The sequence below is a fragment of the Myodes glareolus genome, chromosome 19, assembly GCF_982192425.1.
Source record: "Myodes glareolus chromosome 19, mMyoGla1.1, whole genome shotgun sequence".
Lineage (NCBI taxonomy): Eukaryota > Metazoa > Chordata > Mammalia > Rodentia > Cricetidae > Myodes > Myodes glareolus.
The window spans coordinates 63,325,604-63,340,162 of record NC_142044.1 but is presented as its reverse complement, the minus strand read 5'-3'; the positions used below and the strand labels follow the sequence as shown (position 1 = coordinate 63,340,162).

Below are 14,559 nucleotides of genomic sequence, written 5' to 3'. Positions count from 1 at the left end.
TGTCTAAGCAGGTACCTGTGTATGTGGATGTCTGTGTCTAAGCAGGCACCTGTGTATGTGGATGTCTGTGTCTAAGCAGGTACCTGTGTATGTGGATGTCTGTGTCTAAGCACGTACCTGTGTATGTGGATGTCTGTGTCTAAGCACGTACCTGTGTATGTGGATGTCTGTGTCTAAGCAGGTACCTATGTGTGCGGATGTCTGCAGAAGCCAGAACAGAGCATCGAACCTGGAATTACAGGTGGTTGTGAGTCACTAAGTTGGGAACTCACTCTGGACTCCTGGAAAAATAGCAAGAACTCAACTGATGATCCATCTCTCTGGTCTCTTTACCTTATATTTTGAGATAGGTTCTTTCAGTGGACCTGGAACTCACCAATTTGCCTAGACGAGATGGCCATGGAGCTTGACGGACCAACCTGTCTCTGTCTCTGCAAGGTTAGGACTGCTGGTGCATACCACCATGCCAGGATTTTATATATATATATATATATATATATATATATATATATATATATATATATATATATATATATATATATATACTTATTTAGTATATGTGTATCTCTGTGTATATGTGTGATATATATGTGTACATGTGGAGGTCAGAGGCCAACTTTGGGAACTGGTTCTCTCCTACTGCCTTGAGCTCCTGGGATCAACATCAGGTCATCAGGCATGACAAGCACTTTTACCCACGAAGCTCCTTCACTGGCCCAAGCCTCACTTTGGATGTGGATGCTGGGGCTCTAAACCCAGGGCCTTATGCTTCTGTAGCAATCACTTAACCTACTGAGCTTTCTCCTCGGCATCTACTTGTTTTGTTTCTAAGACAGACTTGCTGTGAGGATGAGGCTGGCCATGAACTCCTGATCCTTTAGCCTCTACTTCCCAAGTATTATTAGGTGTGTGCTTCCTTGCCTGACTATTTGTTGTTTGTTTTGAGACAGATCTCACCATGTAGTTCTGGCTGGCCTTAACTCACAGAGGTCTACCTACTTCAGCCTCCTGAGGGCTAGGACTAAAGGTGTGCGTTACCAATGTTGGGTACTTGGAAGTCTTGTTAAACAGCTCAGGCTAGATATGTCTATAACTTGTTATGTAACTCTAATTCCCCTGGTACCGCCTGAGGACTGGAATGACAGCAGTGTGCTACCACATGTGGCCTGAGGACTCTGTATGAAGCAGGCACTGACGGAAACAGAGGGACTGCAAACTAGACACTCTCAGCAGAGCCGTCCCACTGCTCAGTTTTGGGGATGCAGCCTGGGTCACACCTTAGCAAGGGCGCATGCAGAGCTGTGGTGGTGCAGAGCACCAGGCCTCTGTGGTAGCAGATAGTGGCCCTGAGTTCCCATCCTCTCCTCTCCTGGTATGTGTCATCTCAGAACAGTTTAGAGTCCAGTTTACCAATCCAACACTTACCAGGTGGATAGAGCAATACCACATTGTCCCCTGCATTTAGATGTCCCTTGTCACCAAGTACTGATGCAATCCTCTCAGCTCGCTTATGAAGCTGAAGGCAGCTGGCTGTGCACACAGTAGTTCCCTTTCAAGAGAAGAAGGATAAGTGGGCTGATGTTCAGTACAGAAACAAGCACAAACAAGCACAGTCAAGCACACATCACACTTCATAGGCTTGGCCTCTGGAACATCACCTTAGGCCAAGGATTCACTTGAGAAAACTCCCCTGGTAATAAAAAACGGGTACGGTATTTCTTCTTTTCTCCCAGTGTCCCAGGAACTCAGGGTATGTTAGCATTTACTTAAACCAAATGTATTTATAGTCTTTCTTTCTTAATGTTTCTTTCTTAGTACACATGAATTATTCTATTCATGTGTCTGTCTGCTTGTGTGGAGGCAGTGTCCCCTGTCTCCTACATACGTAGCTGAGGACGATGAGTTTAACTCCAGTGCCGGGATTACAGGCGTGCACCGCCATGCCCAGTTAGGTAGTGATGGGGATTGAACTCAGGGCCTGTCCATGCTATGTGTGTAATACCTTGGCATTCAACAGCATGAAGAGTACATGGTCAGGAGTTGCTTGGGCTCGCCACTGCAAAATCTCTGCCAGGAACTGGTGCTAAAATCACAAAGCAGAGGGAAGGACTTGAGGTCAGCAAGTCTCAAGGACTCATGGAATGAACCCAGATCTGCACTGTCCTGAGCTCACTGATAGAAACTTGACATGTCTGGAACTTACCTTCCTCACAAGATCATTCTCTTCAATCTGCCCCAGGTCCCTTCCTGCAGCTTGTGCTATGCGTTTACCTGCAACCAGATTCCCAACCATCACAGAAGCCGGGCCGACACCTGGGAACAAAAGCAGACTCAAGTTACACACTTCCAAACATTCCTGGACTGGCCCAAACTGGTTCAGAAGTTCATCCAGCAATGTCAGTGATTATGTGGTCTTTCATGGAACATGGGACGAAGAGACTGTATTCCAGTAAAAATGGCAACCAAAAAGTATACATGCTGGGAACAAAGTTGGGGAGTGCTGGAGACAAACCGAACAGACACGGGACTCAGCGTGAGGGAATAAGGGCACAGGTGGCTCCTGAGCTTGGTTCTGTGGGGACAATTGTACTCCAGAGTCCACAGCTCTACTGGGTCCTACAAACAGCTTCACCTAAACAACAGTGCTTACAGTAACTGATATCTGCTCTGCAAGAAACTCATCACCTATCAGGATGTGGTCCGAGATCATTAGAAATATCAATAGTGCTGGGCCAGAAAGATGGCTTAGTGGGTGAAGGTGTTTGCCACCAAGTCTGACAGGAGTTCCATCTCTAGAACCATATGGTGGAAGAAGAGAACCAAGGCCTGCATCTTGTCCTTTGACTTCCACATGTGTGCCATAATGCATGCATGTGCACATACTCTATACACACACACACGTAAATATATATATATATATATATATTTTAAATGAGGGAATGAGAAGTTTTTTATTAAAAGTAAATGAGGAAATCCAAATCGCAAGCCTCAAACTTACAGTCTTCCTCTCTTAGCTTCCTGTTGCTGGCACCAGCTCACCCAGAACCATCTATGCATTATAGATAAAATAAGGAAGCCAAATGCAACACATAACCTTGACATGATGTGAGATTCCCGTCTGTATGCTATGAGTATGTTTTATTAACATTGGTTAATAAAGTAGCTGCTTCAGCCTATGGCAAGACAGAATATATCCAGGTTGAAAAAATATAGAGAGTAGGCGGAGTCAGTGGCACCATGTAGCTGCCAAAGGAGAAAGATGTCAGAATGAACCTTACCAGATAAGCCACAGCCTCATGGTGACACACAGATTAATAGAAATGGGTTAAGATGTGTCAGTTAACAAGAAGTCTGAGCTAAGAGACTAAAGAGTGTAGTAATGAATATAATTTCTGTGTGATTATTCGGGTCTGAGCAGCTGGAAAACAAACAAGCAGCCAGCCTCATCTACATTTATATACTACTTGAGTGAAAAAAAATATGTTATAATAAAACAAGTGGAGAAAGTTCTGTGCTTCTTTGGAAAAAGTGTTCAAACAGTTCAGGTCATGATGTCTGCAGTCTAGAGTCAATGGAGAACAAGTTCCCACAAAACCATCTATTGCCTTTAGGTTCTGAATAATGATGCTTAATATGCAGTGTATTTTATTCTCAGCACTTGTATGCTATACAGTGAGAACTCCAAAAAAAAAAAAAAAAAAGGTATACGTGTGTGTGTGAATATTTAGGGAAACTGGATAAAGAATACGCCATAACTTCATAGTAGTAGATAATTTTTTGTAAGTCTGCAATTACTTCAAAATGAGTTAAAAAAAAATAAGGAGCTGGAGAGATGGCTCAGTGGTTAGGAGCTTTCCTGCTCTTCCAAAGGTCCTGAGTTCAGTTCCCAGCAACCACATGTGGTCACAATCATCTGTAATGAGATTTGGTGCCCTCTTCTGGCCTGAATACATAATAAATAAATAAATAAATAAATAAATAAATAAATAAATAAATAAGTAGGAAGCTGGGCGGCGGTGGCGCACACCTTTAATCCCAGCACTCAGGAGGCAGAGGTAGGCGGATCTCTGTGAGTTTGAGGCCAGTCTGGTCTACAAGAGCTAGTTCCAGGACAGGCTCCAAAGCTACAGAGAAAAACCGTGTCTCAAAAAACCAGAGAGAGAGAGAGAGAGAGAGAGAGAGGAAAGAAAGAAAGAGAGAGAGGAAATAAAGAGAGAGAGAGAGAGAGAGAGAGAGGGAGGGAGGGAGGGAGGGAGGGAGGGAGGGGAGGGGAGGGGAGGGGAGGGGAGGGGAGGGGAGGGGAGGGGAGGGGAGGGGAGGGGAGGGGAGGGGAGGGGAGGGGAGGGGAGGGGAGGGGAGGGGAGGGGAGAGGAGAGGAGAGGAGAGGAGAGGAGAGGAGAGGAGAGGAGAGGAGAGGAAAGAAGAGGGGCCAGTAAGAAGACTCAACAAGTCTAATGACCTAAGTTTAATCCCCAGGATCAACATGGTTGAAAGAAAAATTTATTTTTCAGCAGCTTAAGGATTAATGAAGAAAAAAAATTTACTTGCACAAATTGTCCTTGGATACACACACACACACACACACACACACACACAAAATGCAATTTTGAACTGTTTGCCATAAAAGATTAAAAAAAAAGTTGAGAACGGAAGATTGTGTCCACACTCTGATGGCAGAACAGTTTGCCTGCAAAATGTTCAAAGTAATTTTGAGACACCATCCTTTCTTATGAAATCGCATAATAAATGAGATATGCCACTCTCCAAGCAATCCTTTCCATATTAAGGATCCAGCATACACCTGTGAAAATGATCTGAACTAGCTTCACAGTGTGCAATAAACAGAACTGCTGTTTCTGTTTTTAAAGATTTATTTTATTATTTATGTGTATGTATATGTGTGTGTACGTGTTTGCAGAAGTCAGATGAGGGGGTCAGATCCCCTGGAACTAGGTAGTTGTGAGCCACCCAATGTTGGTGCAGAGAATTGAACTCAGGTTCTCTGTAAAAGCACCAACTTCCCTCAGTCTCTGAGTGCCTCTCTAGCCCCAGGAGTGACATTTAAAAAGTGGACACTAAGCAGTAACACCTGAAAGACTGTGGTAGAAGACTATGGTGGTATGAATAGGTATGGACACACAGACTCAAGTGTTAGAATGCTTAGCCCATAGGGAGTGCCACTATTATAAGGTGTGACCTTGTTGGAGGATTGGGTTTGAGGTCTCAGATGCTCATGCTCATGCTACACCCAGTGTGGTACACAGTTCACTTCCTGTTGCCTGAGATCAAGATGTAGAACTCTCAGCTCCTTCTCCAGTACCATGTCTGTCTGCATGCCACCATGTTTCCTGCCATGATGATAATGAACTAAACCTCTGAACTCTAAGTGAGGCCAATTAATGGTTTCCCTTTATAAGAGTTGCCGGAGTCACGTGTCTCTTCACAGCAGTAGCACATGAACTAAGTCTTCTGGGTGCAGTTCTTGAGTGTACGGTCAGAGTGAGAATGGAGAAGCAGAAGGCAGTTCCCAGGACACTGCACACTGCCCCACCTGGAACACTCCCTCTCCTTTCCCACAAAGCTTTCAAAGTTCCCTGAGGCCAACGCTGTACTTTACCTGCTATTCTCTCCCCCCATAACACAACACAGTTTTCTTTTCTGCTTCTTCTTTTTCCAAGACAAGTTCTTACTATGCCAACCCAGATACCCCAGAACTCTCAGTAGACCATGTTGGCCTTGAACTCAGAGTTGCTGATAACCCAGCTTGTCTGTACACACCCTGAAATAGACTGCATTCTTTAGTTTGAGACAAGGAAGAGAGGGTCACTCATGACTTTCTGTTTGGAGAAGGAATTCTCTCCATAGCTTTCTCTTCTCTGCTAGTCAGCAGGCAGCTAAGGAGACTCATGGCCACAGTTGTTTCTGACAGAACCTTCCTTCTTTTCTTAGCTGCACTCACACAGGAGGGGACGCTACTTGGCTACACTGACTTGTTGGACATGGTCTGACTTGCTCTGGACAAGAAACAGTAGGAAGTGGTGACAGAAATAGACACCCTAACCACATTTGTGTGGGTTGACTGGACATCCCGTTTCAGCCATGTTTCCTGTGGAAAGTGCTGCCCATACTGGGCATGGTGACTTATACTAGCAAATCCAGTAGTAAGGAGGTTGAGGCAAGATTTCTGGGACTTCAGGCCACAGCCCATTCCAAAGAGGAGAACATGGGAAAATTCTGAGTGTGACCTGCAGCTTATGTATACTCCATGAGGGAAAAGCAAATGCCTGCTATTTCAAAGGTTACTGTCATGTAGCACTTTTATAAGAATAGTTCAGTAACAAGTCACCAGAACAAAAAAAAAAAGATTCTGGAGGAATGGCTTAGTCATTAAGAGCACCTGGCTGCTATTTCAGGGGGCCAGGTTCAGTTCCCAGTACCTATACAGCAACTAACCACCACATATAACTCCACTTTCAGGGAATCTGATGCCCTCTTCTGGCCTCTGAACACACATGGTACACAGGCATAAATGCAGGCAAAACACCCATACACACAAAATAAAAATAAATAAGTATTTAGTTGGGTGGTGGTGGTGCTGTATGGCTTTAATCCCATCACTTGGGAGGCAGAGGTAGGCAGATCTCTGTGAGTTTGAGGCCAGCCTGGTCTATAGAGTAAGTTCCAGGGCAGCCAGGTCTGTTAGACAGAGAAACCCTGTCTCAAAACACACACACACACACACACACACACACACACACACACACACACAGAACAATTTAAAGTCTACTGTACCTCTAAGAACATTTTAAAAGCATTACCCCAAACATGAATGTTTTCATTAAAAAATCCTATGTTTATCAGGGTGAGCATACATGTAATCCAGCACTTGGGAGGCTGAGGCATAATGACCGTGAATTTAAGGCCCACCACATCTAAATCCTAGCTATAAATAAATAAATAAATAAATAAATCGTCTTGTGCTGTTACTTAAAATAGGATTCTATTCATAATAAAGTAATAAGATTTAAGACGAAGAAGGAATTGCACAGGTCTGTGTTTCTTCAAGTGCTGGGAATCGAATCCAGGAGCTTGCACATGTTAAACACACTCTGCCACAGTGCTGCAGGAGGTGCATTTTATGTAATTGCTATATGCCTACACAGGAAGTGTGCGTCAAGATATTCCATTTCTGTTCTGTTTCATTTTTATGTGAGTGACTGCACACATGTGCCATATGTGTGGGTAGCTAATAGAGGCCAGAAGACGGTGTCTAATCCTAGAGGCTGGAGTTGCAGGCAGTTGTGAGTCGCCTGGTATGGACGCTCAAATCTGAACATAGGTACTCTAGAGAAGCAGCAAAGACTCTCAGCGCTCAGGCATTTCTCCAGCTCCTATTACATTTCTTAATTAACCACACAACCTCCTTGATTCAGACTTTCTTGTATAACAACGAGTAGCCCCAACAACAAAAGACCAATGAACAAACACAAAAACTAGAATGCTGGCCTCTATAACCCCTTCATTTACACTAGCAGAGCCCACTGTCACTAAGATAGGGTAGTTCTAACGGTCTGGCCAAGGGTGGGATAAGACTTTGGGACAGTGGACCACAGCAAGCACAATGACCGACTTCTCCATGTTAGAGCAATGCAGGGTACATACCTCATTACTGTACACGCTGCTCACCTGTCAGTAACAGCCACCTCATAAAATAGATTCAAATGTCACACCTTCCTTTCTAATCCTCCCACTGTCTGCTTTTCCTCTACTCACCATGCAGGGTAGGGGCCGGGAGCAGAGGGGGGCACTGGAGAGTTCTGGTTTGGGCTTTGATGTTTCTAAGCAAACAGGAGGCTAAAAGGCATCAGCACAATCTAGCAAAGCCAAAGTACCCTCCTTGTCTCTTTCATTGAGACAAGGCCTCACTGTGTAGCCCTGGATGGCGTGGAACTTACGATGGAGACCAGACTGGTTTTGAACTCAGAGATCCCACTGTCTTGGTGCATGCCACCACGCCATGACTTCTTAATTTTTTGAGACAGAATATCAACTGGATTTGACACATGTTTGAACAGGACCACTTGACAATCAGTCACAATCAGTGCCCTAGCTTTCTACCCAGCCTGTGACACTTGTCTGCTGAGAAATCAGGCAAGAAGGTGAAACTGATTTGTGTTACTTCTCTTTTCCATGTGGCAATTCATATTCTTTTGGTTTGTACCTTGAAAATGGCCAACACAAAGCATGCTGTTTATCTTCTGGTCATAATTCAGAAGATACTTATTCCCCAGAGGTAAGATAGGCCCACACCAAACATCAGCAGCTATGAGAGAAGGAGTAATTCTAGGCATGAGATTCCCACAGAAAGCCAGTATGTTACAATGATACTGAGAGTGAGCACACGGCTCACATTCAGGATCACACACGTAACATGTATAGCCAGTGCATGGCATTTAGTGGGCACCCATGGACAACCAGCTGCTCTTGTCACCAGAGGACGTGCTTTACCCCTTTCTCTTAGGGGGATGCTGACCATCGTGGCAAACTCACAAGAGGAGAAACGTTCAACCAGGGCAGCGTTCCCACAGGCAGCCGTCTTCCTGGCTGCTGGGGCAGCGTATGCTGTTCTTGTTATATCTGCAAACAGAGACTAAACCGACGCAACATGGCGCTGAAAGAGCTTCCCTTCAAAAAGCTGCATTGTAATGTCATGGCTAGAAGCTAGATTATTACCTGGCTGCTTTTGTCGGGGTTTGGGCAAGTTCGTCACACATGTATGTGGACACATGAGGATATTACACGGGTGCAGAGATCCCTCCAGAAAGAGCTGTTTTGTCTGAGATATATGGATTCCTCCTAGTGGAGTTTTTGGTAATGTGTTGGCAGGCACCAAAGCAAGACAGTAAACGCCTACTTGATGGATGCTATCAATTGCCTGGAAAAACACAAAGAAAAACAAGGAGATTACTTTGAGAACATTTGATATATCCTGACAGAGCCCATAATTTTTCGGCAGGGTACCTCTCTATCCATCCCAGGGTGGGAGTCCAGTAGATCACTAAGTCCCCAGATATGCCTGTTCACACCTCCACTCTCTACCTCCCTGTGATCTGGAAGTGATATCAGCCACCCAGTTTTCCTTTCAACAATCCTCGAACCCTTCCTTTCCAACTTGGGTCTGGCAGGAGGGCAGCAAGAAAATGGGCCATTCTGCCATCAACAAAGAGGTGACCTGAGAATACACCATTAACATTCATGAGCACACCCATGGAGGGGGCTTCAAGAAACACGCCCCTAAAGCCCTCCAAGAAATCCAGAAATATGTGATGAAGCAAAGGGAAACAGGCTCATCAGGTCCAAAGGAATAAAAAATGGTCCACATTGTATCCTGTACGTTTGTCAGAAAAGCGAACTGAGGATGAGGACACACCAGACGAGCTCTTTACGTCAGCAACCTGAGTCCTACGACCACATTCAAACCTCTACAGTGACTGGGGATGAGAACTAACTCAATGAATATCAAATAAAAAAAAAACTCCTATGTGGGTGGGTATGGTGGTGCCACTATAATTGTGTGTATGTGTGCGCACACATGCAAATGACGCAGTGCAGCGTTCCTGAGGAGGGCAGAGGCAGCTTAGAGGAGTCCGTTCTCTCTTTCCCCCTTTAAATGGGTCCCCAGGACTGACCTGAGGTCATCAGGCTTGCACTGCAACTGCTTTTACCCGCAGAGCCCTTCTTATTCTTTTTAATTAACTCTTTATTTTATGTGTGTGAATGTTTGTCTGTATGTATGCCTGTGTACCAATGTATGAATGGTGCCAATGGGCGCACTGGAGCCACAGATGGTTGTCAGCCTGGGGGCTGAGACTCCAACCCAGGTCCTCTGGAAGAGCAGCCAGTGATCTTACCCGATGAGCCCTCTCTCTAGGCCTTACTATTGTTCCTTGGTGACAGTGTTTAATGTGGTGGTTTTAAACTCTAAATTCTCACCTTACCTTCCAACCTCACCTTCCAAGTTTTGGGTTACAGCACATACTGCCACACCTGACTAAAATCAATCTTTGCCTGTCTGCCGCCACCTTTCAGATAACCAGGTATCAGCCAATCCTAGTCTTCACAGTATTTTAGCCTGGTTTCTACTCAGATTATGTCCTCTGATTTGTTGGCTTGTTTTTGAGACAGGGTCTCTTTATGTAGCCCGTGCTGTGCTGGAACTCATTCTCAGAGCTCCGCAGTCTCTGTCTCCAGAGTGCTGGGATAAAGACATGTGCACCATACCTAGTATCTTCTTTCTTTTTTGTTGTTTTCTGTTTTTTGAGACAAGGTTTCCCTGTTTAACAGCCCTGGCTGTTCAGGAACTTTGTAGACCAGGCTGGCCTTGAACTCACAGAGATCTGCTTGCCTCTGTTTTCTGAGTGCTGATATTAAAGACGTGTGTTACCATACCTGGCAGTTCTTTTCATTTCTGTACTACAAACAGCCTGCCTGTAGACTAGCTAATAATTCAGAATAATGTATTCTGAGAAGAGAAAGAAATCTGAAATTGTCTGGTACTGACTCTCATTTTGTGTCTGCATCATTTCTATGTTATTAAGTGACTGCTCAGAAGGCTAAGCGTCCTAGGCAGAGAAGTCACAGCCCTGCAAACACGTCCAGTACATCAGAGTTGTCACTGAGAGGGAGGGCCAGCTTGCTCTGGACTGTACATTTAGCCAACAAATATTTCTGAATCGTACTACGCTGCATGCTAGCATCGCTCTCAAGCTCTGGTGCTGAGTGGAGAACAAAGAAGACAGAGAAGTCTCAGCCTGCATGAGACTCACAGTGGGTAATATCATCATCATTTTATATTAATAAGATCACCACTGTCTAGTCGGTGCAGACCAGGCACTTCCACTCATCCTTAAAGAGATCCTGCTCCATCTTTACAGGTTGGGGGACGAGTTCTGAGGTCCCATCACCGGCTTCCACCATGGTGCTGACAGATGGAGACTTGGTTCCTGACACTCTCATAGTCAGTTTCCACTAAAAATATGTTCTCAAGACTGAGCACAAGTCTTCTTCCTACCCTCAAGGTGAAGGAGAACAACAAACTCCACTTTGAGAAAGAACTCAGGACCTAACCAGGGGATGAACTCAGCTCCAATAAAGTCATAAACAATTCCAAAAAAGGCTACAAACTGCCAGGACCCTAGTCAGGGCGATCCCACCTGGGTGAGACAGCACCCACAGGCTACAGATGTCCTTGTGATTTTTTTTGATAACCATTGTTTGAAAATTCCCCTAGACCCTAGCCAAAGAATTCAAAGGTTGCACACCCTTACCAATCCTGAAATGCCAAGGCTGTGCCACCCTGCTTGCGGTTTTTCCCTTTAAAAACCCCCAAACCCAGCTGGGCAGTGGTGTACACGCCTTTAATCCCAGCACTCGGGAGGTGGATCTCTGTGAGTTTGAGGTCAGCCTGGTCTACTAGTTCCAGGACAGCCTGGAACTACTAGTTCCAGGACAGGCTCCAAAACTATGAAACCCTGTCTTGAAAAACAAACAAACAAACAAACAAACCAAACAAACAAACAAAAACACCTTAGAGGCTCAGGGCCATTATCCCTGTGTCTGAGTGCGGGATGAAGGTCCCAGCGGATGAAGGTCCCAGCTTGATGGTGCTCTTGTCTGGGAGTCTTGCGAGACAGGCACAACACTGGTCCATCTACCCACCTCCGCTAACTCCACAGCAAAGCTCCCTCACTTACATGTGTGTGCTTGAACCCTCTACACACATGGTACGGTCAGACTGAGGTTACCTACTGACAACGATTACTTTCAGAGATGCATGCCACAGAGGGCAGCCAAAAGCTTCATGGATAGTAAACACGTGGGCATGAAAGAAATAAGGTGTTTGGGAGATACGGAGAAAGTGGGAGAGGCAAGGAGAGTAGGTATGAACACATTTCACTGCCTGCACATGAAAGTCTGAATCAGAACTTTTATTTTTGGCCTTTTTGTTTTATTCTGTTTTTTTTGAGACAGGGTTTCTCTGTGTAGCACCGGCTGTTCTGGAACTTACTGTGTAGACTAGACTGGTCTCAAACTCACAGACATCTGCCTGCCTCTGCCTCCTTAGTGCTGGGATTAAAGGTGTGTGCCACCACCACCCAGTAAATCATTATATGGGTGCTGGGATTTGAACTCAGGTGCTCTGGAAAAGCAACTGTTATGAGTCTGTAAGGACAAACAAGTCCAGGAATATTAAGAGGCAATATTAAGTGACACACAAAATGAAACTAAAAAGTATGAAGCAATGTGTGCAGTGGTGATAAGAGTTTGAGCGGGTGAACAAGTGTGACGTAACTATATGATAAGCAGACATGTGTGTTAATCTAGAAGTAAGAAAGTAAAGCGGCCACAAAACAGTATAAAAACTTGAGGCTCACGGCCAGAAGACATTCTCAAAATGACTGCCTAGACATGCTGTCAGAGCAGTCATAGAGAATCCAACGAACCAGCAACTTCACAGCTGAGACCGTCCAAGAGCCAGAGAACTAGCTCTTGCCTGTGGATCAAGACTTGCTGATCCAGAGGTCTACGTCGAGAGCCACGAACCATTATCAGGTCGTATACACCAATGCCTCAGTAAGATAGGATAGAAGACCTTGCCTAGGACATAGGAACCCTTGCTGAATGTGTGATGTGATTGAATGTGCGATGTGATTGATTGACTAGGATTGTTATAGTTTTGATGTTTGCTTATATTTGCCATAGGAATAACTAGAGATTTAAATGATTGTTATAGTTTTGATGTTTACTTACAGCTGCTATAGTAACAATCGGAGATTTGACTATTGGCATAATAAACTTGTTCTTAGAACAAACACTGTGGTCATCCTGAGTATTTGCTTGCAGACCTCAAAGTAAGGGCAGAATGCCCACTCAGGAATAGGGCTCACGACAGCAACCAATGCTGTTATCCACTGAGCCATCTCTCTAGACCTCAAACATAATTTTTTAAAGACAGCATATCTGGTAGCTGGCAGTCCCAGCCGACTGTGACCCGGTGCAGACCCGGCGCTCACCTGCAGCACACGGCTCATCCACTGGAAGCTGTCTTCCTCAGACGCATCGGGCCTTTGCTCTGCCACCACCACAATGCGCTCGTCATAAAATACAGACACAGAAAACACAGCAATTCTAAGAGAGACAGATCAAACACATCAGTCTCCTTCAAAACCATCCTATTTGCTTTCCTGAGTTGGAAGTGAAGAGGAGCCATCCCGACATACCACCCACACATGAGCAGTAGAGAGAAATGTGCGATCATCACCAAACCAGGATCAAATGGTTCACTTAAAACAAAAATGAAAACAACATGAATTTAGCACCACAGAATGGTAAATAAGACACAGTTCCTGTCTTTGTGATGCTTACGTGTCACAGACAGAACCAATTGACACACAGATAATGAAGCCATGTTGTGATGTGCACCAGGAAGCACCTGGGGCAGGGCCAGTGGAGTGGGGTGCCCAGCAGAGTGGGATATGGATGCTTGGGGGAGCGCCTCCCTGGGAAGGGGACACTGGAGCAGAGACCTGAATGAGGTGAGGATGCGAGCCACGCGGAGATCTGGAGGAAGAGGATTCCGGGCAGAAGGAACTGAAAGCGGAAAGGTTCTGAGGTAGGGACGAGCTTGGCAGGTTTGAGGAACAGCAAGAAGGCCAGTGTGCCTGGAGCAGAGTGGTGAAGCAGAGAGTGGAGCGGAAGTCAGACACAGGCAAGGGAGACTGAGGAAGACTGAAGCCAAGAGAGGGGGGAGGATGGAGTTGGATCTAAGGGAGGTCTGCGCTCAAATGTCCCCTTACTAGTGAGGCGTCCCCAGGCCACTTCAGGTGTTCACTCCACAGCACTCATGACCCTCTCGCGTGCCATCTATGTTGCCATTTGCCTGGCTCCTGTGTTTGTCATGAGAACATGAGGGTACACATATAACCTGTTTCGTTCCCTGTCAGATCACCCAGAAAAGCAGCGTGTAGCTGCCGCCCAGGGAGTGTTTGCTGAATGAATGCAGGAAGGGTGGGAAAGGACTGGAGAGCAAAGACGCTGCTTGCCGGCCTGAGTCCCGCCCTCCCTCCACAGCAGTTATGGGATATTAACTACCTGCCTGCCACTGTGTTGTGCCCAAGGACACAACTGTGACCACAGACAGTGGGTCTAGGGCCCAGGAGCTCCTCCATTCCTAAGAGCCACACAGTTACAGAAAACCACATAGTTCAGGAACTGGTTCTTTTTGATATCTTCATATTTTCTTACTTGTTATGCAACTCAGGTCAGAAAAGGAGGGATAAGTAGACACATGCTCCAAGCACATCATCCATGTGTATCAAAATGTTCTTGTGCAAAAACAAAACAAAAACAACCCTACCAGACACCTGCTGGAGGCTGTGAGCTGCATTAGTAAGCAAAAGAAAAGGCCTGGCTTTGTCCACAGAACCTGGAATTCTCAACACTAAGCTGACATGTCAATCTCCACATGGACAATAGACCAATTGGGTTAGAAATGAGAGT

The 14,559-nt window shown here is 45.4% G+C and overlaps 1 protein-coding gene across 2 annotated transcripts in view; it reads right to left on the bottom strand.

The window, feature by feature from the left end:
• The window catches only part of Dip2b (DIP2 acetate--CoA ligase B (putative)), a 181,750-nt gene that overhangs the window by 28,695 nt on the left and 138,496 nt on the right, over positions 1-14,559 (bottom strand). For both annotated transcript variants that reach the window (XM_085678591.2, XM_085678590.2), the window contains 5 exons: positions 13,074-13,188; positions 8,734-8,935; positions 2,204-2,313; positions 2,003-2,083; positions 1,426-1,549 (listed from right to left, as the gene is read on the bottom strand). In XM_085678591.2, coding sequence (XP_085534717.2) covers positions 1,426-1,549; positions 2,003-2,083; positions 2,204-2,313; positions 8,734-8,935; positions 13,074-13,188 — 632 coding nt within the window. The remainder of the gene's footprint in view (positions 1-1,425; positions 1,550-2,002; positions 2,084-2,203; positions 2,314-8,733; positions 8,936-13,073; positions 13,189-14,559) is intronic.